A 23972-nucleotide genomic window follows, 5' to 3' on the forward strand; every position below is an offset into this window, starting at 1 on the left:
AATGTCAGTCCTGCGCTCAGGTGTCAGCAACTTATTTTCTGGGGATGTCTCAAAACACAACCAAAGCCTTTTTAGAAGAGAACTTGGCTCCTGCTATGATGCAGATAGGACATTGTATTTTGTTTTCATGACTAATGGTTGAGAAGTCCAAATAAGTGAGCCCTAAAATGTGAAGTATTTCTGCAAAAGACTAGCAGATTGTACACATAGCAGGTACTGTGCACAGATGGTATGGACAGATGGACTCTGGCGTCCCCAAACAGTGAGTTGATGTGTTGAAGGGAAGAAGTATCCTTGAGTGTTCATTCATCAAGTTGGAGCCTCTTAGGTAGGGTAAAGGATGCAAAGGTGAGTAAACAGAAAATGGCACAAAACAGTGACCTTGTCAAAAAGCTACCATCAGAAGGACATACGTTTATGTAGAGGTAGGGAGGGAGAAGAACAATTGTAATTAGGTCACAGGGACCAAAAGACAAATAAGTCTAATACCTGGGCTGTCAGTACACAAATGCCAGGACAGAGGATGAATGAACAATTAAGAGTTTTTACACAGCTAATTATGACGACAGAGGATTTGTGGAATAAAATAACGAGATTAAAATACTCTTGATAAAAAAGCTAGGGAAATACTGTTAATAAAAGCTAGGGAAATACTGTTAATAAAAGCTAGGGAAATACTGTTAATAAAAGCTAGGGAAATACTGTTAATAAAAGCTAGGGAAATACTGTTAATAAAAGCTAGGGAAATACTGTTAATAAAAGCTAGGGAAATACTGTTAATAAAAGCTAGGGAAATACTGTTAATAAAAGCGGGGAAAGTACTGGAGCTATGCCACAAGAGCTACACAAAAGCTACCTGCTCAAGAATAAAAGGAACAATGTTTTGATAAGTAGCTGTTGGAAAAGCAGTGCAGTAGGAAACAGTCCACCAAGTTCTTGCAATAGTTTACGTAAGTTACAGGAATGGCTTTAAGTCAACCATGATTACTAGGATGAATCTGGTTAAGACCAAAAACATGTAGGGAAGCCAATCATGAAACAAGCTTGTCATTCTGAAGGAAGGAAAGAGTAAACAGCAAAATAAAGATGTTCCTGCATATTTCACCAAATTCAGAACTATTAGAAAGCTTCCTGTCAAGATAATCCTCAGAAATAACAGGAAAAAATATCAGAGTATATTATTAGGAAGACTAAATAAACACAAAAAGTAGATCAAAATGTCTGACCAGAGAACATTCAGCAGCTTTTTTGCTTCAGTTGACAAAAAGGGCCAACTATGATCAGACACTCCTGACAGACAGGAGCATGAACAAAAGCCGATTCAAGAGTATCTGCCTCAGCTATGTCTTCTGCTCCAGTAATTAAAACAAAAGCATATTCGAAGACCAGTAGATAATTTGAACAACAAAACCAATCAAACAAAAAAACTTACAAGGAGGTTTGTACATTTTAATTGTGCTAGCGAATGACAAAACAAAGCCAACAGGTAAATCAGGGAAGAAACCAGACTCTGGAATTTGAGGTCAGTCAGGCAACATAGGATAAAAATATAACAAGTTAATTTACTGAGCTTTTCTAACCCTATGAGTATGTGAATTGAGATGTATACCACAAGTGACAGGAAATTCAAAGTTTAATGTCAATGTGAAGAAACCATCTGTGAAGAACACAACAAGCACATATACAATTGATTTAATTGAAAAACTACTTTACCCACAGGAAGGAAAATGACATTTTTTCATGTTGCAGTCAGTAAGCAGTAACACCAGAAGTTAGGAAAAAAAAATTTGTAAGCTAACTAGCCAAAGATGAGTCATACACTAGACCTTACAAAAAATGTACAACTAATTTATGCAGTATTTACAGAGGGTTTGATTATGTAAAGCAAATATAACCTTTCATAAATGCTTTAATTCACAGTATTGTCAATTAACACTGAAAACTAAAAAGTGATTTTTGCAGCCCTCCCCCCCATTTGGCCATCATCTATTCTGGGATAATTTAGCTAGGAGGCTGTGATATATATTTATCCCCATTTTACAAACACAGCAAAACAGAAAGTTGTCCTTGTAACTGCAATTCTAAGCAGCAATGTTTATTTGGAATATATTTCTAAAAACAACTTTAAACATCAAACATTAATGCTTCTGTTACAGATCTCATCCCACAACTGAGCAAGCAGCAAGATGTAAATTTAAAACATACAGTATACTTTTCTACATTAAAAATAAGGGATTACACAGTTATGGAAACCCATAGGACAAATCAGCCTACCACAAAAAAAAAAGTTCCTGAGAATTTTAAGATTGCAGTAAGGACTGTCGTTTTAAAACAGGTCAAGAGACAAGTACTTCGGATAGTAGCTTCAAACCTCTGAGTGACAGCCCTGCCGCTATGTGGCTCACTTCTAAAGAGTTCACAAGAGGCAACTAAGAAGAATCAATCCTGTTGCAACTAGGATTAAGTTTACTAACCATAGCTGCCTGCGCCTACACTGGAACTCCTGTCCCCCCTCCCCCCACCCCCACAAAGGTCCACAAAAAGATTTGCAATCCACTGACTCACATTTACATGTTCCAGCGTAAGACAAAGGTAAAGCTGTGTGTAGCTAAACGATTTTGGAAAGAATGTTTCATCATGTTAGTAAACAAAATCTCAGCACCTTGCAGATCAAAGAATTTTTAACTAAGCATTTCGTTTAACTTTCGTATAGAAACCAAAGTCTAAAATAAAATGAAAAAATCAAGCGGTAAATTCTTGAACATAACATTGATGAAAGACTCAAAGAACATAGCTGATGTTATACTATAACATTTTACTTCATTTAAGTACAGCAAATTTCACCCATCCTATGATTTATAAAGTACACAAAATATGTACATAAAGGAAACCAAACCCCCAAAGATGATCATATATGTGTATATGTACATATAACATACACACACAAAATGTGCAAATTTCTTTTAATGCAAGTTAAACAAAGCATATGCAGGATAGAGTTGTACAATGATAATGGAACATATACAGTATTGTAGGTATCCTAATGATGTTTTGTCTCTACAGCCAGTGCAAACTTACAAGGCACAAACTCAATGCTGACACTGTAGTGTTGTAAGTTACATTCAGGCACATCTCAATCTGTAGTTTTTCAGACAAAGATCAATGGAAGTGCTACTTCTGTACTAAAGTGCCAGCCTTCTCTCAAAGTTTAAGCACTAAATTGATGTAACCTACATGCAATAGTTATCAGTAGGGTTCCAAGCTAATTTAGCACTGGAAAGCCTGTGGCTAAAACATGTTATACTCTCTTCGCATGTGAAAGTATGCTATTTCCCCAAAATAGCTCCCATACATTCTCCAAAGACTACCTATACCTTGCCAGCCTTGACATGTGGAATCTTACAGGATATTACTAATGCTTTTTTCTAACTTTAGTCAAACTCCTGCAGAAAGTAAATCCAAATTTTAAAAAAAACCAAGAATGGCCAGCAAAAAACCTTCCGAGATACTTGCATTTAACAAACTTTTGCTAAATTGCATAGTGACACGTGCATATCAGCTAGTAGAGTTAAAAACAAAAGCTTGCTGTTTAAGGCAAAATTTTAACACAGCACAGCAGAAAAAGCCAAATACCAGTTCCATCAGTATTTAAACAAAGTACTGGCCCATGTAGTCTTATCCTCACAGTGTTTTCTTTCTTACTTTAATAGCAAACCCACACTTGCAGTATGGTTGATTAGCAAATTTTGTTGCATTTTTCTAAATGAAATGAGAGCAATTAATATGTAGGCTGATTGACTGATACTGAAAACATCTGACAAAAATGTTCTCTTCCACCCCTCAAAAAAGGGGTTTTTGAGCCTACTGGGAGTTTAAAACTCACTTGTACCCAGGTCTAATATAATACCTAAAATTGAACTAACCATTTAAAGTTTTCTAGTATTTAATAGGCTTTGCCACATCACTTTGCTGTCTCACCCTGAAATTGTATTTTCATATTCTTTTTCAATAGAAGACATTTAATAGACATCCGAGGAAAACAATACAATACAAAAGCTTACAGGTCTTTGCAAAGGTATCTTCTATTCCTTCTGCAAAGTAAGAAAGGAGTGATTTTATTGGCATTTATTTGAAGTGCCATCAATAAAGACACAATAAGATTTAAGAAAGCAAAAAAAGTTCTAATGATCCACATATATCTTTGGTTTAGCCTTCCTGACCAAAGTCTTCTGTAAACTTCTTTAACTTCTCCAGGTCCTGTTCATTAACTGTTGGTTTTGTGCTAGCTAGTGACCTGAGCATATCAGCCTGTCAAAAAAAAGAAAACAAGCGTTTTCAGAAACAAGTATAGTACCACTGCTAACAATCTTGTTGCCAAGACAAATATGCATTAAAAGCCCATTTGAACAAGATCACCATAAAAACTCCTATTTACACAAAACTTTTAAGTAACCCTAAACATTTCTGCACAGAGGCAGCATTTTTACCCTGTAAAGACAGACAACTGTCAGTGAGTTTTCTAATAATGAAACCACAACCTCAGGTTTAGGTTTAAGACACTCATCCATTCAAGTTTTATTAATCTCTTTTTACCGAAAAGAACTGAGCTTCCTTTTTTTTTTTGTCAGTTACTATTTTCAACCCATTTTTACCCATAGCAGTTTAAAGTGGAAAATAATCAGATGTTCCCATGTACTCTTCATAGTCCAACGATATAGAATAGTAGTTTGTGATTCATCTCTAGCAAAGTTTTGCTGTCCATGACTGGCAATTTCTGTCTCTTCAATTCAGTCAATTTCCTAGATAAGTATTTAGATACTAGAAAATGGAGTTCAGAAAAATCACAGGTCTATGAAACAGCAGCTAAAACACCCTATGAATAAGAAGGGGCAAGAAAACTAATCAAGTCCTAACCAAAGGCAACTGAAAAAAGTAGATGCCTAACACCTCATATTACTGTAACTTTTGTTTCTACCCATAATTTTAACATCATGATTTTCTAGACTTGAGATTTGTCTCAGACTAGAGATACCTCGCTTAGAATGACTTAAAGCCTGAATGCTTTTAAGGACAAGAACTGATTTTCGACACTGAAACAACCACCTATGCAACTATATTGCATCAGAGCCCAGGTACCATTAGAAGCACACACGGCGTTGTTATGTTTAATTCCGGGAAAGACTGATTAAAAAATCCGCTTAGACCATGCAGGCAGAAGTTTTAGGGCAGGCCTACACCTGCATACATCCTTTTGTGCTTCCTCAGTATGCAAATATGCCCAGAAAATTATTTTCTGAAATATAGTGATGGTTATATTTACAAAGCAGTGCCTACTGTTTTAGAGGTTTGTGATTCCCATGAAATACACTGATTTCTTTCATTCGTTACAGGATTGTTTGCACATAAGAACTGACAGCAGCACAGATTTGACATCAAGCCCTTCCCTGAAACATTGTAGTTAAATTCAGAATCTTCTTTTTTTGCTCTTGGAGAAAAATACAGAATGAGCATCCAGCACTTTTTTTTTTTTAAACAGCAAACTAAAATTTCAGTTTCTCTTAACATGACATATTTTATTCCCTAGACCAAAGCTAGTATTTTAACATGCACAAAGAAAACAGCTGAAAGAGCTGCATCACCTGTGATTAAATTTAACCAAAACTACCATTACATCCACCATCTTATTTACATTTTATTGTTTATGCTTGCATTTATTGCATGGGCAATATTTACCTACAGCACATCTCTTCCCAATTTACACTGAATAGAATTTTCCATTTCCCAGTATCAATGCTGCAGGGTGATGGGAAGGAAGCATATCATGGGGCAGGGATTCTGAAGTTTTTAAATGGATAAGAGACCAGTGAAAGAACAGTGGAAGAGCCAGATGCTGTCTGTGAATGAAAGGACAGCAGCTGCATGCCAGCAGACAAGAACAATAAGAAATGCTTGCAAGGGATAGAGAGCTGGCTTCTTCACGAGCATGTTGTAATGTAGCCTATATGTTGGGAATTCAAATGTTATCTGGTATGTCCAGCATTTCTGAAAAACAACTCATCCAATTGCCTTGCATAACCGTTTCAAAAAGAGTCTTTATCTTAAAAGTCTTTTCAGAGTTCTACAAAGCAAGAAAGAAGTGCTACAAAAGAATACCTACCATGCAAACTTGAGGCTCCAGTAATTTATCACCTGGAACCTCCATCCATGTCATTTCTATGGCTTTAGGATCACCTGGAGAGCAAGGAGTGAACAAATCTACCACCATATTTGGATTAGACACTGATGGTCCTTTTATCTAAAAATAAGAAAACACTCAGGTTATAGGAGTTATAATTTTAAAGACAAAAACCAGAAGCTGAACAGCTTCTTTAGAGCAAAAAGCTTCCTTGATTTTATAGAGGTGTCCCACCCATTGGGAAGACATGTCCTGTAAAAGAGAAGTTGTATAAAAGTACTGGCATAATTCACTTTGAAAACATGCAGCTGTAGCCAGATACTTATATTCACATTGGGTCAAATCCCAGGAGCCGCTTCCTCCTAAGGTTGAGGATTTCTGTGGAAAACTAACATGCCAGGAAATCTAGTTGGAGATGACCACCCTTCCTAGCCCCTGATCGCTTCGGGAGTCCATTCATTGCTGGTTAACAGCTTTCTAAAAACTTCTCAATAATTATCCCTGAGTGCACCTCAAGTCAGGAAGCCAGAGATGGCTTTTTAATCTTTGACATACTGCACTACAAAGTTCTGAGCACCTTTCCTGACACCACCTCAGCAGCACTCTGTAGAAAACAGGGCCATCTAGTGGGAGAGCAGAGAACATCCTCTTTTTCCAGACACATGGACAGGCTCAGAAAAGCTCCACCAGGTATCTGTTCCCTTTCTGCAACACGTTACCTGGGACCCACAGTTTTATTTTGCTTCATCGTTACCTGAAGCGTCACACATCCACAGGAACTCAAAACATATGCAAAGACTGAAAGACAATACACTAACTGGCTATTTTTAAGAGGAGAGAACTGGATTTGCTATTCCAAACTGCATTTAAAGCACGATGCTGAAGAACACAGATTGTAATATTCAAAACACACTCTGACAAACTTGTATTATCACATAGAGCAAGGAATAGTTTACAATGAATTAGTACTAACTGCGAAAGGCACTGTTTAACTGGGGGAAGTTGTCTGTTATGATGCAAATAATTAATAAAGCTAAGATTTTGCTTATAAAAATAGGAGATCACGTCCAATTAAAGTACTAACAACACAAGTAGAATCAACTTGGCTTATGTCAGAGCCCTCAAAGTACTGCAGTTGTGGGGTTTTTTCTTTCTTTTTTGGGGGCAAAAGGAGATAAGAGGTAAGAATCCTTTTTGGGTTGCTCCGCAAACTGTGACAACTGAGGTTATTCATTGCCCCACAGTAGTCTGAGATACGCCTCAGATTCTTCCAAATTTGAACAAAAGGCTTAAAGGTAACAGCCCTTTAGCCAGAAATATCATTGTCACTTAAAGTCACCAATGGATAAATACTTCAGGCATCACTGCTTAAGGGAAGGAAGCACCTAGAAAATCCTCAATATATCAAAACAGCTGCCTATTTTTAAACAAATACGGTTTACATCAGTGTTACTGCTGAGCTGCCCCAGAAGAAACTTATCAAATCAGTGTTTCAAAATACTCATTTTGGTTTTAAACTAGGGAAAAGCTCTTCAAAAATCCTTTAAAATGTGGGGTTTTTTTTCCCCCTCACAAAAACAACAGGCTGCAGGTTTATTTTAATAACTACAAAGTTGACAAAGGTTTCCTCAATGTAGACTCTGGAAACTTACGTAGTCCTCTCATATTCTGGACCATACTGGATTTAAATGTTCCTTTCTCTTCGAATCTTAAGCTGAATGTGTTCCTTGGAAGAAACTACATGGAAAAAAAGAGCCTATCTTCAATTCAAAATAACTGTAGCTGTTCAGTTTAGGGCCCTTAACCCTTTTATGTCAGGCTGAGTTACTGGTAAAAAAATTTGTATTTTAACAGAGATGACCAAGAACTGCTGCCAACGCAAATTACATGGTACGTATCTCTTGACAGTTTACGATCTGAAATTTTTCCTACCTTGCCCAACCCCATACCTACTCTTAAAGGGCAACAAAATGAAAGCTTCCCTTTACAGCATCAAAAAACCTCTCCAGAATATCTTAACCCACCTTAACCTAAGATACATGAATGTCTGTAAAAATCAAAGTTTGCAGTAAAAACAAAGAAAAAATACTTTTAGTCTGGGTCTACTCAAAAAATACTACACAGGAAAAATATAATTTTATTTAACCAATACATGTTGTATGTATTTGGAACTCTGCTTATAACCATTGATAATGTTATCACACTTTTTTTTTCATTGAAAAGCTTAATAGTTTACAGAGGACAACTAATTTGATTGAACAAGATATGTGCAAGTTCGGGGGGGGCGGGGGGGGGAGCATTCCCAGATTTAATGGATTTAGATTGGTGCTAAAGAACTCTAGTTGGTTCTTTGTCAGATAAAGTTTCTGAGATCCAAACATTTAGAAGAAATGTTTAAGTGAGTACATAGTATGTAGAGGTAACTGCAAGATAAGCCAAACAATATAGTTTCAATAGTCTCTTTAGAATGCACCTAAATAAGCATAAACTAGTTTTCCCATTACAGAAGCATCCATAGGATGCTCCATGCTGCCCAAACAATGAATCACAGACCTTGCTCAGTTGTCTTGCATCTTTACTACTCTCTCAAGTAATATTGATTCAATGTTTTTACCAGAACTTTATAAGAACCTTAATTTTTCAGTTGGAAAAATATGCCAAGTAAGGAGAATGTGCATAATTATAATCCATCTATTCCCACGTGGATGAGGGATATGTTTATTTCAACATGCTAGAAAACCATGAAGAAGCACGTAACTTGATCCAGAAAAAGAGCATCTCTGTATCATTCCCATTTAAGTCAAACTTCAAACTGAATGCTTTTAGCACTACCTAGAGACATGAAGAGTCATCAGAGCTTGGATTACACAGCATAAATACCCAGAAACTAGCTCCAGACTTATGGGAGGACTGAGGAGGAATGGGGGAAGGAAAAAAAAAAAAAAAAAGAGGAGAAATACCTAAGTTCTCCCCGGTCAATAAAAAGGACATTCATAAGCATGCAGTATTACCCAAAACCAAATTCAGTTTACTTGCAAGGCATTCAAATCAAGATAGTTCTCAGAGCTGAAGTAACTCAAAATATTTTTGATTCCTACTTACTTTTTTAAAGTGAGTAGCTGATTGCACTTTTCTAACAGGCTGCATCAGTGCATCACGTACAACGATGCTTATATCCGCACCAGAATAACCATCAGTTCTCTTCCCAAGCTCTCGATAATCTGATTCTGTTAGGACATTTGGAGTTGACCCAAGGTGAAGTTTAAACATTGCAGCCCTGGCATGGTCTTCAGGTAAAGGAATATAAATACGCTTCTCAAACCTGGTTTAAAAAAGAAAAATCAAAACGTTCCACAGATGCTAGCTCATGCAGGTGCACATTGGAGAGAAGCTTATGCAAATAAGTATATAGCTTGTCCCTAATAATATTAGAAAGAAGCAGTTTCAATATTATAAACCTTTTAAAAAAAAAATCTAAGGCAAATATGCAACAACTTGTTCTCATAAATAATACTGTCACTAGCATAGGCTAACATCCAGAATATAACAACCACTTCCTTTTCATGACAAAGCTCTTCTCTTCAGACTGAAGTTTTTCCAGATTATCTCCACCAGAGTTTGTGTCTTAAAAGAAAAAATTGAGGGGAAAAAGTCTTTAAATGTTGAAGTATATTTGAACAGTTTTCACACTCAAAAAGAAGTGCCTGATAACAAGCTGACACAACCACCTTCTACAGTCTCCAACTAAATTAAAGAAAACTTAATAGTTGGAAGCAAATTTGAAGTCATATTCTCAATACAGTTGTCAGTAGAAAACGTTGATAACTGCAGTTCTTCCTTTGAAGCAGCATCTGTTCTCACAGTGGGGATTCCTTCCCACCAACAAAATAAGAGTGACTCCAAATTCTGCAGAACACAATTAACTTGATATACATGACAAAGTGGGCCAATTCCATGAAAAAGTAATTTGATTACTGCCACTGTTGTACAAGTTCCTTTAAGTCTTATGGACAAGAGTTAGAGAGCTACTGTTTCACACTGCAGAGAATCAGAGAATGGTCTGGGTTCGGAGGGACCTTTAAAGTTCACCTAGTCCAACCCCCCCTGCTGTGGGCAAGGACATCTTCCACTAGGTCAGGTTGCTCAAAGCCCCATCCAGTCTGACCTTGAACACTTCCAGTGATGGGGCATCCACAACTTCTCTGGGCAACCTGTTCCAGCATCTCACCACCCTCATCATAAAAAATTTCTTCCTTATGTCCAATCTAAACCTACCCTCTTTCAGTTTAAAACCACTGCCCTTTGTCCTGTCACTACAGACCTTGGTACAAAAACCCCAACATCTCTCTACCTTTCTTATAAGCCCCCTTTATATATTGAAAGGCCACAATAACATCTCCCTGGAGCCTTCTCTTCTCCAGGCTGAACAATCCCAGCTCTCTCAGCCTGTTTTCACAGGAGAGGTGTTCCAGCTCTCTCATCATTTTCATAGCCCCCTTCTGGGCCCACTCTATCAGGCCCATGTCGCTCTTGTACTGTGGACCCCAGAGCTGGAATTTCAAGAATGACTTGAAATTTTAAGCAACACGTTCACTTCTAAATCTGTCTCACACAAAACTATAGTCATACAGGTTGGAAGCGACCTCTGGAGGTCACCTGGTCCAACCCCCAATCAAAGTACAGCCAGCTTGAATTAAGTACATTAAAGTCAGTGACAGTCACAAAAAAGTAATGTTTCTTTAGACTACAAAAATGACCATTATCCAAGCTGTGTCCTCATCACAACATAATCATACTTGTCACATAGCTGTATTTGTCCTCTGCTGCTCTGCAGCTCAAAGAAAGATCCAGCTAATCAGATACAGGTATGGAAGCCCTTTACAAAAAAGCAGTTAAAACATGCACTGAAAGATCACAAATTATGCCTGACCAGTAGAAAAACATCGTGTTCCCGTGTAATGTAAGGCTACATTTCCATGAAATAACTCAAGCGATTCAACAGTTTGTTAACAGCTGAAAAGGAAAGCTCTACCCACTGTTGCCCTTCTGAGGTGCGTATTTTGTCCCCCAAGCCCACCAGAAAAACCAACCAACAAGGAAACAGAATAGTTTTCTGCTTGCTCAAGCACAATCAGCTAACCAAGAGATCAAGTAAACTACAGGGCCAATATCAGAGTGAACAACCTACCTCTTTAAAGGGGCAAGGAGCTACTAGTTTGGCTCAGTCCATCTCACGGAATTGAGTTGTAGAACATTAGCCATGTCTGCAAACATGAGCTGGATTACTACCTCAAGTAGTCTCAGACTGAACCCTCACAACAGTTGCGAATTTCATACCATGAACAAAATGCCATCATACCGTCTCCTGATAGCAGAATCCAAAACCCAGGGTATGTTTGTTGCTCCTAAGACCAAGATTCCTTCATTGTCAACACCAACTCCTATATCAGGGCAGAAATCATTTCACCATTTAGATGATAAACAGAGACTGTTTTAAAATGTCATCAAAATTTAACAGGGTGGAACTGCAGATCTTTTTAGTGTTCTCATGCAAGCTAAGCTTAAAATACGCATCTTAATTCCTTTGACTGATTCAAAAAAAAAAGTAAACTTACCTTGCATCTGGACTAGAAATTCTGTTTTTATCCGTCTAGCAGCCTCACTTTCATTTTCACTTCTTGACCCGCAGAGGGAATCTATCTCATCAATGAAGATAATAGAAGGTTTGTTTTCTCTGGCAAGCTGGAACAAGTTTTTCACTAATCTTAAAAAAGGAAACAGCTTCAGTTATCTTAAGGATTACCCCAGTAAAAACACCTAACTTAACATTATGATACAATCACTTCCTTTAGAAAAAGCTAAAAAAAGAAAAGCATTAACATAAAGCTACTCAAAGATACAACATTCTGCCAACTCCAAGACTCAGCATTATACTGAGTGAGACAGCCCAGCATAAAAGGAGGTGAAACATTTTAAAGTACTCCAGGCATGGTTTTGCAAGGAAAAGCCCTTTTTCGGTTTACATTTCTACAAGACAGCCTGGACTATACAAAACCACCACTCTAGAGAGATTCAAAAGAACACGGTTTTCTCTTATTTAACATCTGTAACCTAATCAGATTAATGCTAGAGATTTTGTAAGAAATAACAAGTACATTTACTTTATACAACTTTACTAAATACTTTTTATATGACAAGAAAAGTTGGTTTGCCAAAAAAACCTGGCCTTATCTTATTAACACATTTTACTAAGTTAAAAAGGAAAATAAATAGCAACATGCTGGGAAATTCTTCACATTACCAGCACTAAATCCCAGGCAATAGTCTCAAATGAAGTCAAACAGAAAAAATGCCAAGCTGGACTCCAGTTCTGTATTCCTTTTGCAAGAGAAGAAAAGCAGCTTAAGGTTTCCAGCTTTTGGGGAAAAAAAGTCAGTTCAAACACTTTATCTAATGGCCTTTCTTCCTCATCCTATCAACTTTAAATAGCATTGCTCAGTCGTCCCATACTTCAAACTATTAAAGCACGGTTATGACAAGTATTCTCATCATCATATAAAAGTCCTTTCTGTACAACAAACCCAGACCTTTTTCTTAATTCAGGAAATCTTCATTGCAAGCCTAGACGGACAAATTCCTGCACTTCTAGACTGCAGCCAACATGTCACTTCAGGCTTCCTGGTCTTCTTCACATATCACATAGTAACAAACGAAGAGTTAGTATGGGGAACCATGAAATTTTCTTTCATGGCTGCTCCTCTCCTTCAACCTATTTTTGCAAGTCTCTTATGTCTTCTGGATTTTGTTTGAAATCAGGATAAAGAAAAAACACCTCTGTATGGACAAAGAAATGCCACATGTTAATGGCACAGCTGCTGGGACAGATGACTGGGGAGATGCCAAGAGGCAGAGTACCCCAACACTTCAGGCTGATGTAGTGCGCAACCACAGCTGAGTTCAGAAGGGGATGAGCTCCATGGTGCTCCCAAAACCTGAGTTAGTTTTTAAAACTATCTTGAGCACTGAAGAGAGGTCCAGCTGCAGCAGCACAAAACGCATCACATGATGATATCTTTACATGGCACTGCAGCATGAAGCATAGAAACACCTGAAGTTTGTTTTTAAAAAGACGGACCCTTCCCTCAAATTCAATTTCTTTAAAGCAACTTATCCAGCTCTGTATTAATTTCTTCTTGCCAATGTTTTCCTGGACCTCTGGCAACTCCAACTTACTTTTCACTTTCACCTAACCACTTTGAGACAAGGTCAGAGGAAGATACTGAGAAGAAGGTAGAGTTGTTAGCTTCTGTTGCCACAGCTTTTGCTAAATAAGACTTTCCTGTTCCTGGTGGTCCAAACAGGAGAATCCCTCTCCAGGGTGTTCTCTTTCCTGCAAGACAGAAACCAGCAGTCTTCAAAATACTGTAGAAAAACTGAACCTATTTTTCTGATGAAGCCCCTCTAATTTACTCAGAGGTTTTCTACATCTACCCATGAAACTTCTGTCAGATGGATCACAATCTCTTTGTTAAGGGCTCAGCTTGAGTCTCTGATACATTGGCATAACACTCCTCTTAGTCCCCAGTGCCAGTCCTGACTGGCCAATAACAAATAAATGCTGTAATTCTGACCTGTAAACAGGTGTGGAAATTTAATGGGCAAGATCACTGCTTCTTTAAGTGCTTCTTTGGCACCTTCGAGGCCAGCAACATCACTCCATTTGACATTTGGTCGCTCCATAACAATTGCTCCTATAAGAAAAGATTGTATAAATTAGTGATGCACATATCTTTTCACAACTTCAATAAATTCCATTTTGGGGAAAAAAAAGAAAAAAAAAGAAATCCATGTCCATACTGAATAAAACCAAGGCATTTCTAAGTAGAGATAAACACTAAATACTGTTAGTCAAATTGATGTTTTTTCTACAGAAATCTGTCACATTGTTTTGCCACAATAAACCATAGATAACCAATATACTCGAGAGTTCGTAGAAGTCCTGCAATGGCCAAAGCTCATCCATAACTGACCAGCAAATGTGCGTTTAACAGTCACAGATGAGTACCTTCTCTAACAGGTACCCAGGCACCATGTCCTCACTAAACCACCATTGTACTTCCTCAAAAATTTGATTGTAGCTGCACTAGCCCAGGATTTGTAAGATTCTCCAGCAGATGAAGTAACTTGTTGAGTATCTCCAGATGTGCAGCAAACAATTGGACCATCTAACGGTAGAGAGCTTTGAGAGCGAGGGCTGAAAGCATCAGAAACGTTATTTGGAGCCTGCTTAGCTGCAGAAGAAACATCTTCTTAGTCTAGCCATGTCCTCTCAAAGTTTATCACCAAGTCTCATCTTGCTCAATCAACAAGTTCAGCTTGATTTTAGCCTTCTCTTCAGACTTCAGATTGGTTAGTCTGACATGCTAAAAATGATTGTGTTGACTACTTTTAGATGGGACAATCTGGATCTGAGCTAGTGACTGAATATTAGATCTTGTAATCCTAGCCCAGGCAAATCCAAAGGGTAAGAGAAATTTTCTCAGATGAACAAATGCCAACCAACCCAATGCTTGTCTAAGTACTCAAACACACTGTTTCAGTTGCCCTATTTGTCTACAAGGGGCCTTCTATAATTTCACAATTAGCTTTCAGCAGCTATTTTCTTGACACTTTCAGCAGCTATTTTCTTGACACTTTCACCTTATGCCTTCAGAGCTCTGAAGTAATTTAGGGCTTTTTTTCTTCTACAGGATTGAAAATTTACTGTTACTCACTGGCTAATGAATAAAGCAAGTAACACTTGCTTACTTTTTAAGTATCTCCTTTGAGATTTTCTTCTTTTGCTGCATTCCTTTTCCATCAGATTTAAATTAACAATTTCTGTTAACAATTGCAATTCCTAACAATTTGGAATTTAGAGTCCAAAAGCAACATCATATTGTTAAAGATGTTAAAAATGTTCTAGAGAAAGTCGATTGCAAACTGCCTTAGCTTGCAATCTATATACTGGAATTAATTCAACCACCCACTTCCAATGCATTAAATTCTGTTGATAGGTTGATTACATCTCAAGTTTTTCTTAAACAGAACTATGTGCTCCATCACTAAAATAATTAACAGAACAGGTAACAGTTCAGATAGAAACAGGAGATTATTTCAAAGTTGAAATATCAGAGTTATCTGCACCAGACATACCATGGTAACTGAAATTACTGCACTGTAAGAGATCACCTGTACCAAGACACAAATGGAACTGGAATCGTAGGCTTCCTAATTTTGTAGGTGTAAATTAATAGCTGGAAGATTAAGCAATAGAGTGCAAAAGACCTTTAAAATTCTAAACAAGAGTACATGACAATAGACCCACAACTACTATCCAGGCTGAATGTTACTGGTCACTTCTCCCACAATAAGCCAAGTTGCTATTATAATTAAAATTTTGATAAATACCCATAGATTTGGGAAAGTTCCATAAGGCAAAGTCAGCTAAGAGTAACAAGGCAGCAAAATTAAATACACAAAATTTCTGTGGCTGTTGTGGGAAGCAAAATGAAGATGAGTAATTTGAAGGCTGCCCAGAGCTTGTATTATCTGAATAACAGACTCCTATGTTAAGTTTAAAGGTACCAAGGATCTCACACCTCAGACTTTCAAGCAATCAAATGTATAAGAACATTGTCATTTTCTAGAAAGTATCAAAGAAATGGTGGGTGCAAGAAACTATTTCTTGAAGTAAGAACTGAAGGTCAGATTCATGTGGGAAGAAATGAAGTCTTTATAGTGAGAGACAGGATAAGAGGTCAATGCTCATAATTTTTCTGTCATTTTAAAATATAGGAAACTGTTCCATAGAACTGTGCATAGGATTAAATAAATGTGTAGAGAAGTAGAAAAAGCATGGCACAGTTTCCAAATATGATACAATACCTCCTGAAATTACACAGTCAGAAATCTGGTAAATGCATTTGATCCTTGTTACACTGAAAAATACAGGGAGAACAATGAAGTTTCTTCAGATCCATAAGCACCTTCTGGCAGGGAAGCTCTGAACAATTCTTCACCATTAAAGGGTAATAAATATCAAACAAAGCCTCTTTATTGCTGTGTACAAAACTACCAGTAGCTGCTATACATTGCATCACTGACTGTACTCAGCATTTGAGTTCAAAAACCCAAACTATTACATTACTGAACTGGGAGAGCATCATCACTGCATATGAGAAAATGCTGCCCATTACTATAAACAAGCAAGAATCCATGTTCTTAACTCCTAAACTTGCGCACAAGCTTTTTTGTGAAAATAGTCCTGCTTACACTAAGTGTTTGTATGATGTCTGTTACCTTAGCCTCTAGGCAACACTCTAATGCACTTAAGAGCAAAAAATACTGATTCAGTTTAGCCAGTAGCTACCTGAGATCTTGCAACTTCTCCCTTTGGAAAACGCTATCCTGATAAATTGTACAATTTTAACATGAAGCACAGGGTACAGGAGATATATTTCAACATAGTCACTGTATAATTTCATGGCACGTAAACCCATACTTCCACAAAGACTATGCTTCTGTATGTGAAGAGTACATACTAGCTGAGCCACTTACAGACAGTAAGTTAATCCATAACATTTAGGTGGGAAAAATATATGAATTTGCTTGACTGAAGCCACCCCTATTTAAAGAAAAGGATACTTCAAAATTACCTTGAAGTTGATTCTGTAGCTTCTTTTTTTCAGGATCCTCTGACTCCCCTTCCCCATCACTGTCATTCCTGATTTGGAAGCAAGAAAAAAATGTTGAAATACAATAGAAGAGACTGCTGTCTTAGGATAAAAATCAGAATGCAAAAAGCAGAAAAACTACCAGTCTGAGGAATGAAAGAAACCTTGAGATGCTTTCAGATCTCTACAAGTTTACAACATTGTACTCCAGCTTTTCTACACCACATTCTTTCTAATTCACTCTCCTCACCATTTCAACTTCCTCTTATGGTCTGAGCCCTCTTAACACACTTCTACATGCTTTGGGGCAGCCCCTAGGAAACAAAAGCCCTTGTATCAAGCAACATGGAAGCACTAAAATGGTTTATTTGTAGACATTGGCACTTATCCCCTGTCTGGAACTGCAACAGGACTTGGTCAATTCCATCTAGTACTACGAAACTCTACACCCTTGTCTTGTCAGAGTAAAGGAAACTGGAAGTTAAAGAAAGAAAAAAAAGAGACTAGATAGCGAACAACCAGAGTGGAAGTCATGAAAATACATGTAGCCTCTGTGATATTACTGACTCCTTCTATTATAAACCAGCAGAACACAGTACAGCTCAAAAAGTAAAACGGATGAGACGAGTAGACAATGAAGGAGACTGAAAATCAGGTGAAGTTTCAAGAGACAACTGAGCAACTCCATCTGTTCAGGACTGCTAAAAAGGGCAATCCCACCAGAAGGTATCATCCTGAACCATTCCTCTCTCCTATCCCAATAAAGGCAGTAGCAAATGCAAAAGAGGCTCTGCTTGTTCAGCTCTCTGATACGCAAAATAAAAAAGAAATCTAATAAAAGGAAAGCAGCAGAGAGACTAGGCAGTAGCAAGGCATTAGAGTGATTCAGTCCAGCTTACAGAACTTCAGCCTACATAGAGCTTGGCACCTCTTAGCAAGTGTGAGACAGATCAAACCCAGGCCACAGTAATCATCAGTCTGAATTTATTTTCTAGTTAGTAAGTATTTACATGTAGAAGAATTTTAAGGGTCATCGGGCTCATTGCCATTAAATCTGATAAGCATGTGTTAGTCTGAAACAGCTTTCATTCTTCAGTGAATTTCCTATGCAACTGTTTGCACATTTTAGTAAACAAGCACAGAAATGCCCATGATGCTAATTCACATTATTTTTCTTTTATTAGCCCACTGTATTTCAGCATTAGCAGTCATCTGAAGCATTTCAAAAACACTAGTTAAAATGATCTTTGAAGAGCTGAATTTGAGAATAAACTGAGTTCAGGAAGTATTTTGCTTTACCTTCTCCAAAAACATACCCTTTTCCATCAGTAGGACCAGACTCTTTAACTGGTTTTGGTGCAGTTTTTTCTCTCTTTTTCAGATATTCTTTCAGCATTTCTGCTCTGTCCAAGTATTCTGTACATTTCATTCTAATGCTCTGTTTTGCTTTATCACCCTGTGCTTCATCTAAGAGTTTGAAGAGAAACAATGCTTTGTTAACAGCAAAACACATGTGCATCAATCAGAAAAGAAGACTAAATCTCTGTCTTCTTTATATCTTATCAATATACCTCTCTCAGGGCTCACCACATAACCAAACACCTCAACTATTTATTTTTCCACTATACCATGGAAAGAAGTGACAGAAAAGATGTCATCACCTACCAGAAATCAAATATACACCTGAACATTGCTTTGGCTTAAAATTTGACTGTAAAGGGTTAAGGACAATGGCACTGGAAGCTTTTCTGTCAGCCTTTCAAGCTGCTATACATTGTCTTAATAACTCAATTTCTAAAATAGCTCATCAAGAAGCTGCTTGTGCTGAGCAATTTTTATTTAGAAACATACTCTATTTTTCTATAGCCTCCTAATTTTAAAAGATGTTCACATCATAAAGAAAAAAATTACATAAAACATCTGAGTTTGGTGTGGTTCAACAGCCACACTGTTCTCTTAGTCACTATTACAGTATTTCAAACCAGCAATCAAAATTTAACGTTAGGTTTACGTGTTAAGTTTCCAAAAGTACATCAGTATTGTTAAAAGCACAGAAAGTGATATTCTGATAAGGTCCGTAAGATATAAATGCATAGGAAGTGATAAAAACAAATTATCCTAAGTGATTATAAAGAAAATAGTGTTTTTTTCAAATCATGGAGATCTGTAAGTGCACTTATGTCAGGCGAGCAACCCTAGCCCACTTGGATTAGGGCTGTACCTACATTAAGAAAGCACACTCCTTGCATACAAACACTGGACATGATGCAAAAGGTACACAGAAGTGTGAAAAGAAAGGCATAACATAATAATTATGAGCATATGGAAACTGAAGAAAAATTACAACATACAAATCCATCTCATACATTTTGTTGGCCAGGATGAACAGCAAGACTATGACATTAAGGAGCAAAAACTGCCAGCAGAGAGGTTGTAGAAAGGCAAGTGGCATGAGTTAAGGAGTAAAAAACACTCCATAGATACAACAAAGACTTCTTGTGTTAACATGTGCTTTTCAGCACAACAGAAATACAGCGATCCCTGCACTTACTGCCACAGCCTGAAACATTGCTACAGAAGTCCAGAGGAGAGACAGCAAACCCCTGCCTCCCTGTCTTAAAAAAAGACCTAAAAGAAAACACAAGTAAAAAGTAATCTGATTTCTTACAAGCGTGAAGCAAGCACACAACACAGTAAAGGCAAAAGCTGCAAAATATATAACCTCAGTCAAACTACAATTAGCAAGTATCGACTGATGACGAAAGTAAAAATTTAAATACTGATGTCAACATAAGAGATTACTCTAGGCAATTTGACCACTAAACTCTACTTAATCATCCAATACATTACACTTACATTTAACAACATGGAGAAAATACTGGACAGCGTGTTGGTACAAGCGGAAGGCTTCCTCATAGTTTCCTGCTTTATCTTCTTGCGCTGCTTTGCTAGCAAGGTCTATTGCTTTCTGTAACAGAAGCAAATAAGTGCTGTGCGAGAGCATTTTGCATGATCAAAGAGACATTTTAAGCTGTTGCTCTGACTGTTTTTTGATGGCCAGTTTTTCTGCTCTTCAACATTTACCCCAAAAAGTTGAAGATAAGTGATTGCGAGTCTTAGATGGTGCTTTGTACATGACACAATATTTCTATCCTTTTATGAACAGTGATTAACAAACTGCTGAAATTTACTAGCACACAAAAAAGTGTGAGAAGAACAAGTTTCTGTGTACTAAGTTGGAACTACTACTGGTTTGTCTATGCAATTTTCCTTACCAATCTCTTGCATTTATTATGGAAAGATTTGGAAATCCATTCTACGTTTTTTCATTGCAGAGCCAGACACTTTGAACTATGAGTTATGACATCAGTAAACCCTGTAAACAGCAGAGTCAATACAGGAAGTATGTGATAACAATGCACTGAAACTAGCACTATCACTTTTCCAATCCTGTGCTAGGAGACAGCTTCAAAGACTGACTATTTGTTTGGCTTGTCTAGAAGGATTTAGGCTCTTGATATCCAAGTGAGAAATTCTAGTTACCACTCCAGTAGGTGGGGAGAAAAAAACCACTAGGCAGAAAACATACCCAAATCATAAGCATCAAGAAACATTCTAGGAGAAGTTATGGATGGATTTTTAATTTGTTTGCTGAGCTAGTTTCAAATAAAACTGACTGTGATCTAAGCCATTGTATTGCATACACTGGCCTGTAGATTTGTTGGTATCACTGTTACTCCTTTGCTCTGAAATGCTTATTACCTTTTACTACACTTTGCTCCTTGGAATGCCTATACCACTTCAGGACAATTAAAACTGTCGATTTGAATGACTAGTTCATATAAGTTTAAAAAAGGCAGTTGGTTAGCCAGAGTTAACCGACACTAACAATCTTCTATAGCCCGGCACGTATTTTTCCACATTCAGTCATTTTTTTTTTTTCCTAAACATTGTTAGTATGCTCAGGATGATTATGGTAATGTCAGGGAGCAAGGTGCAGAGCTTCAACTGCAGCAGGGAGTTTTCATTAGACATTCCAGTACAGATACTCATGCCACTATCTGGATGCCCTGATGTGTTTCAGGCAAAACAAAGCTAGTAAACAGTAGCCATGAGAGAAGAAACAGCAAAATCTCTAATTCTGCTGCTTTGTGTTGCTGTCTTGGAAGCAAAGATCATCTCATCAGATCTACCTGAAATCAAAGAGTAACTTATTTAAAAACAATGATCCAATAAAACAGACCCTACGGCTCTGTTGTGGCAAGTGTTGGAACACTGTAAGCGTCTGTTTCTTTGGAACAGAACTTAGCCTTTCCTTTTTGGAGAAGACATGAGCCAATAAGCATTTTACTATGTACTGATGGGCAGTCCGAGGGCAGGCTTACTGCCCACCTTGTGCTGGCTCTGTTAGGCCCCTCTACACACCATTCAAATCCAGCAAAAGAGCAAAAACTAACCCCAAAAAGAAGTTACTTTCTTCTTAAAGTCCTTAAGTCCCTTTAGTGACTTAAATTACCACAGAGCAGTCCAATGATTCCTGGATCCAGTACAACAAAGACAGTGATATGCATGACACTAAATCCAAAGAATAAATGGCAAAGACCACCTGCTAAAACAAGACTGTGAGAAAACAGGGCATGTTGCAGCCCTGCTCCTCTGAAATAGAAAAAAAAAGTCTACATCACGTATTGACTGGTTTTGGTATACTTTGTTTTTGTAAATACCCAGAAGACTATTACTTGGGTATTAGATTCTCAGCTCTAGTACTTAATTACATCAGCAGGCATCTTAGCCTGTTGCTCTGATGAAGAACACTGCTATCAAACAGTAAATAATTTGTTAGAAAGTTTGACAAACTAGGGCATAGATCACCAGCTCTAACTATCCACGAGGCACAAACTGTATTTATCAGGCTATGGTTTGATAGTCTGACGAACATCACCCTCAGAAAGAACATCGGCTTAAACAGGTTTCATTCTCCTTCTTGTTCTAGACCCTGCGATATCTCCCCCAGCTTTGCCAGTATAAGCATTACATGGCCATAATGAGTTTACAGATACGATCACGGTTCAAAACAGCCAAAGAGAAAATGACTATTTTTAACACAGGTAACTTCTGGATCTGTTTTGCCAACGAGTCGCAGAACCCATTATACTGTCCCAGATGAGGGTTAACGCAAACAGAAAAACAGAACAGGCACGGACTTCTTACAGTCAGTAGTCTTACAAGAAACCTAAGCAAAAAACCAAAACCTTAGCAAGAAACCTAACCTATGTATCCAGACCATAAGAGGCCACAGTGCTTCCCAGGTGGACACCAAGCCCCGCAGCTCCAGCGTCCCGCAGGCCTGGTGCGACCGCCTGCCCGGCAGGTTCCCATACCGTCCCCGGGGACTCGCCGCCCGCCGCCAGCAGAGGCCAGTGCTGACGAGGGCATTAACCTGTGGCCCCTGTTACTTCCGAGCCCCCAGCCGCGTCCCCTCACCACCCCCTTGCGCCTGCCGACAGAGGCAGTCCGCGGCTCTCCCGCCGGTGTCCCCGGCCCCGCGAGCAGGAGGCGCTTGCGCTCCCTGTCCCCCCACCCCGCCCGCAGGCCCGGCCCAGAACACCCCGCGGGCGGCGGGGACACCCCCAACCCCAGCCCCAGCCCCTCCTGCCCGCGGCCCGCCGCCGCCTGCCAGCTCCGCCCCGCTCTACCTGCAGGTTGCCGCTGGTGCCCGCCATAGCGGAGCAGTGGAGGGGGGGGAAGGAAGCTGGCGAAGAGAGCGCGGGCCTGCGGCTGCCGCTGGCGGGGCTCAGCTCCCCTCCCCCGGCCGCCGCCCACAGACCCGGAACCGCGGCCTCCGCACGCCGACCGACCCCCTTCCGCTTCCGGGCACCGCCCCGCGCGTCTCGCCTGACGTCATTGCCATGCGCCCCGCCCCGCCCCGCTCCGCTCCGCCCCGCTCCGCTCCGCCCCGCTCCGCTCCGCCCCGCTCCGCTCCGCCCCGCTCCGCCCCGCCCCGCCGCAGAGAGTGCTTTGGGCATGCGTCCCTTTAACACCGGCAAGTAAAACGCATGCGTCAAAAACACCGCCAGGGTTCTGGCTTGGATTTTGCCTTGCTTCTCTGAAATGGGGGAGGGTCGTTGCTAGGGCTTGGGGTACAGTTAATTTTTCCCCCTCTCACACTAAGTTTAAGGAATTTGCCCTCTCCCAAGGTTCGGTTGCCTGCAGTGGCTCTGTCTTCCGCATGATGTGGTACGCGTGCTGCTGAATACTTTCATGCACAGAAGCAGCTCTTAATGCGTTCGGACAGAGTCAGGAGCAGTCAAGTGTTACGCACCTGTGGCTTAGTAATAACACTCGGGCAATGTGCGATGCCCACAGAGTGTGAAGGAGGAAGTGACTCAGAAGACATAGCAAATTATAAACCAGTCTTGTGAAGTGAACTGGCCGTATGGATTTATGAACGTCTGCTACATTAGTGCCATATCCTTCCCCATGCTACTGTAATTCCTTTAGGGCAAAAAAGGAATATCTGGGAAACTTTCACTAGATTAATAAACCCCATTCTTCCAACTACCTCCAAGTAACCACAATGCAAGTTTGACTTAAAAATTTCAGTGTCACTTTCTGATTTTGTTTTGTAATAAACTACTTCACTGAACCTTTTCGATACTGTCAGTAGGCTGCCTCTTCTGGGCGGAGGGTAAAAGACACATCCACAGTCACCCCGATACCTGGGCAGGTTGTCGTAATCTCTTCCTCAGGTCATCCGATTGGCAGTTTATCATCTGATTGGCAGTTTATTTCGGTAAGCGTCCTCAAATATCCACACACTGGAGGATGCTTTGGTTGATTTTTAGGCACGGTCAGTAAAAGGCGCGGTCAGCTGTTCTCCTTGGCTCGATTGCAAATGTGAAAAGACACGAGGTACCAAAGATTAAGTCAGGTAATCAGGCTTTGGGAAATGAGATGGTAAAGAGACGGTGGAGAAAGTGCAGTTTATTGAGTCTGTCACAAAAGACAACTGAAGTTGGGCAAGTGACAGGACAGCTGATGATTTCTAAAGGAACCTTATAGCTGTCTTGTCATTAGGATTC

General features: G+C 39.1%; 1 protein-coding gene across 2 annotated transcripts; it reads right to left on the bottom strand.

Moving 5' to 3' along the window:
• Window positions 1-1503: 1503 nt before the first annotated feature.
• On the bottom strand, window positions 1504-22758 carry VPS4B (vacuolar protein sorting 4 homolog B). Of its 2 annotated transcripts, XM_072853167.1 has the most exons (11): window positions 22587-22758; window positions 19747-19858; window positions 18207-18357; window positions 16873-16940; window positions 13807-13926; window positions 13409-13565; window positions 11791-11939; window positions 11535-11616; window positions 9278-9497; window positions 6158-6295; window positions 1504-4308 (listed from the first exon to the last, which is right to left on the bottom strand). In XM_072853167.1, the coding sequence occupies exons 1-11, from the start codon at window positions 22611-22613 to the stop codon at window positions 4207-4209; spliced, it is 1326 nt and encodes a 441-aa protein (XP_072709268.1). In that variant the 5' UTR covers window positions 22614-22758; the 3' UTR covers window positions 1504-4206. The 2 variants fall into 2 exon arrangements, with proteins under 2 accessions (XP_072709268.1, XP_072709269.1); XM_072853168.1 differs by lacking the exons at window positions 1504-4308; window positions 6158-6295 and adding an exon at window positions 7766-7912.
• Window positions 22759-23972: the final 1214 nt, after the last annotated feature.

Source organism: Ciconia boyciana, chromosome 2, assembly GCF_034638445.1.
Source record: "Ciconia boyciana chromosome 2, ASM3463844v1, whole genome shotgun sequence".
Classification (NCBI taxonomy): domain Eukaryota; kingdom Metazoa; phylum Chordata; class Aves; order Ciconiiformes; family Ciconiidae; genus Ciconia; species Ciconia boyciana.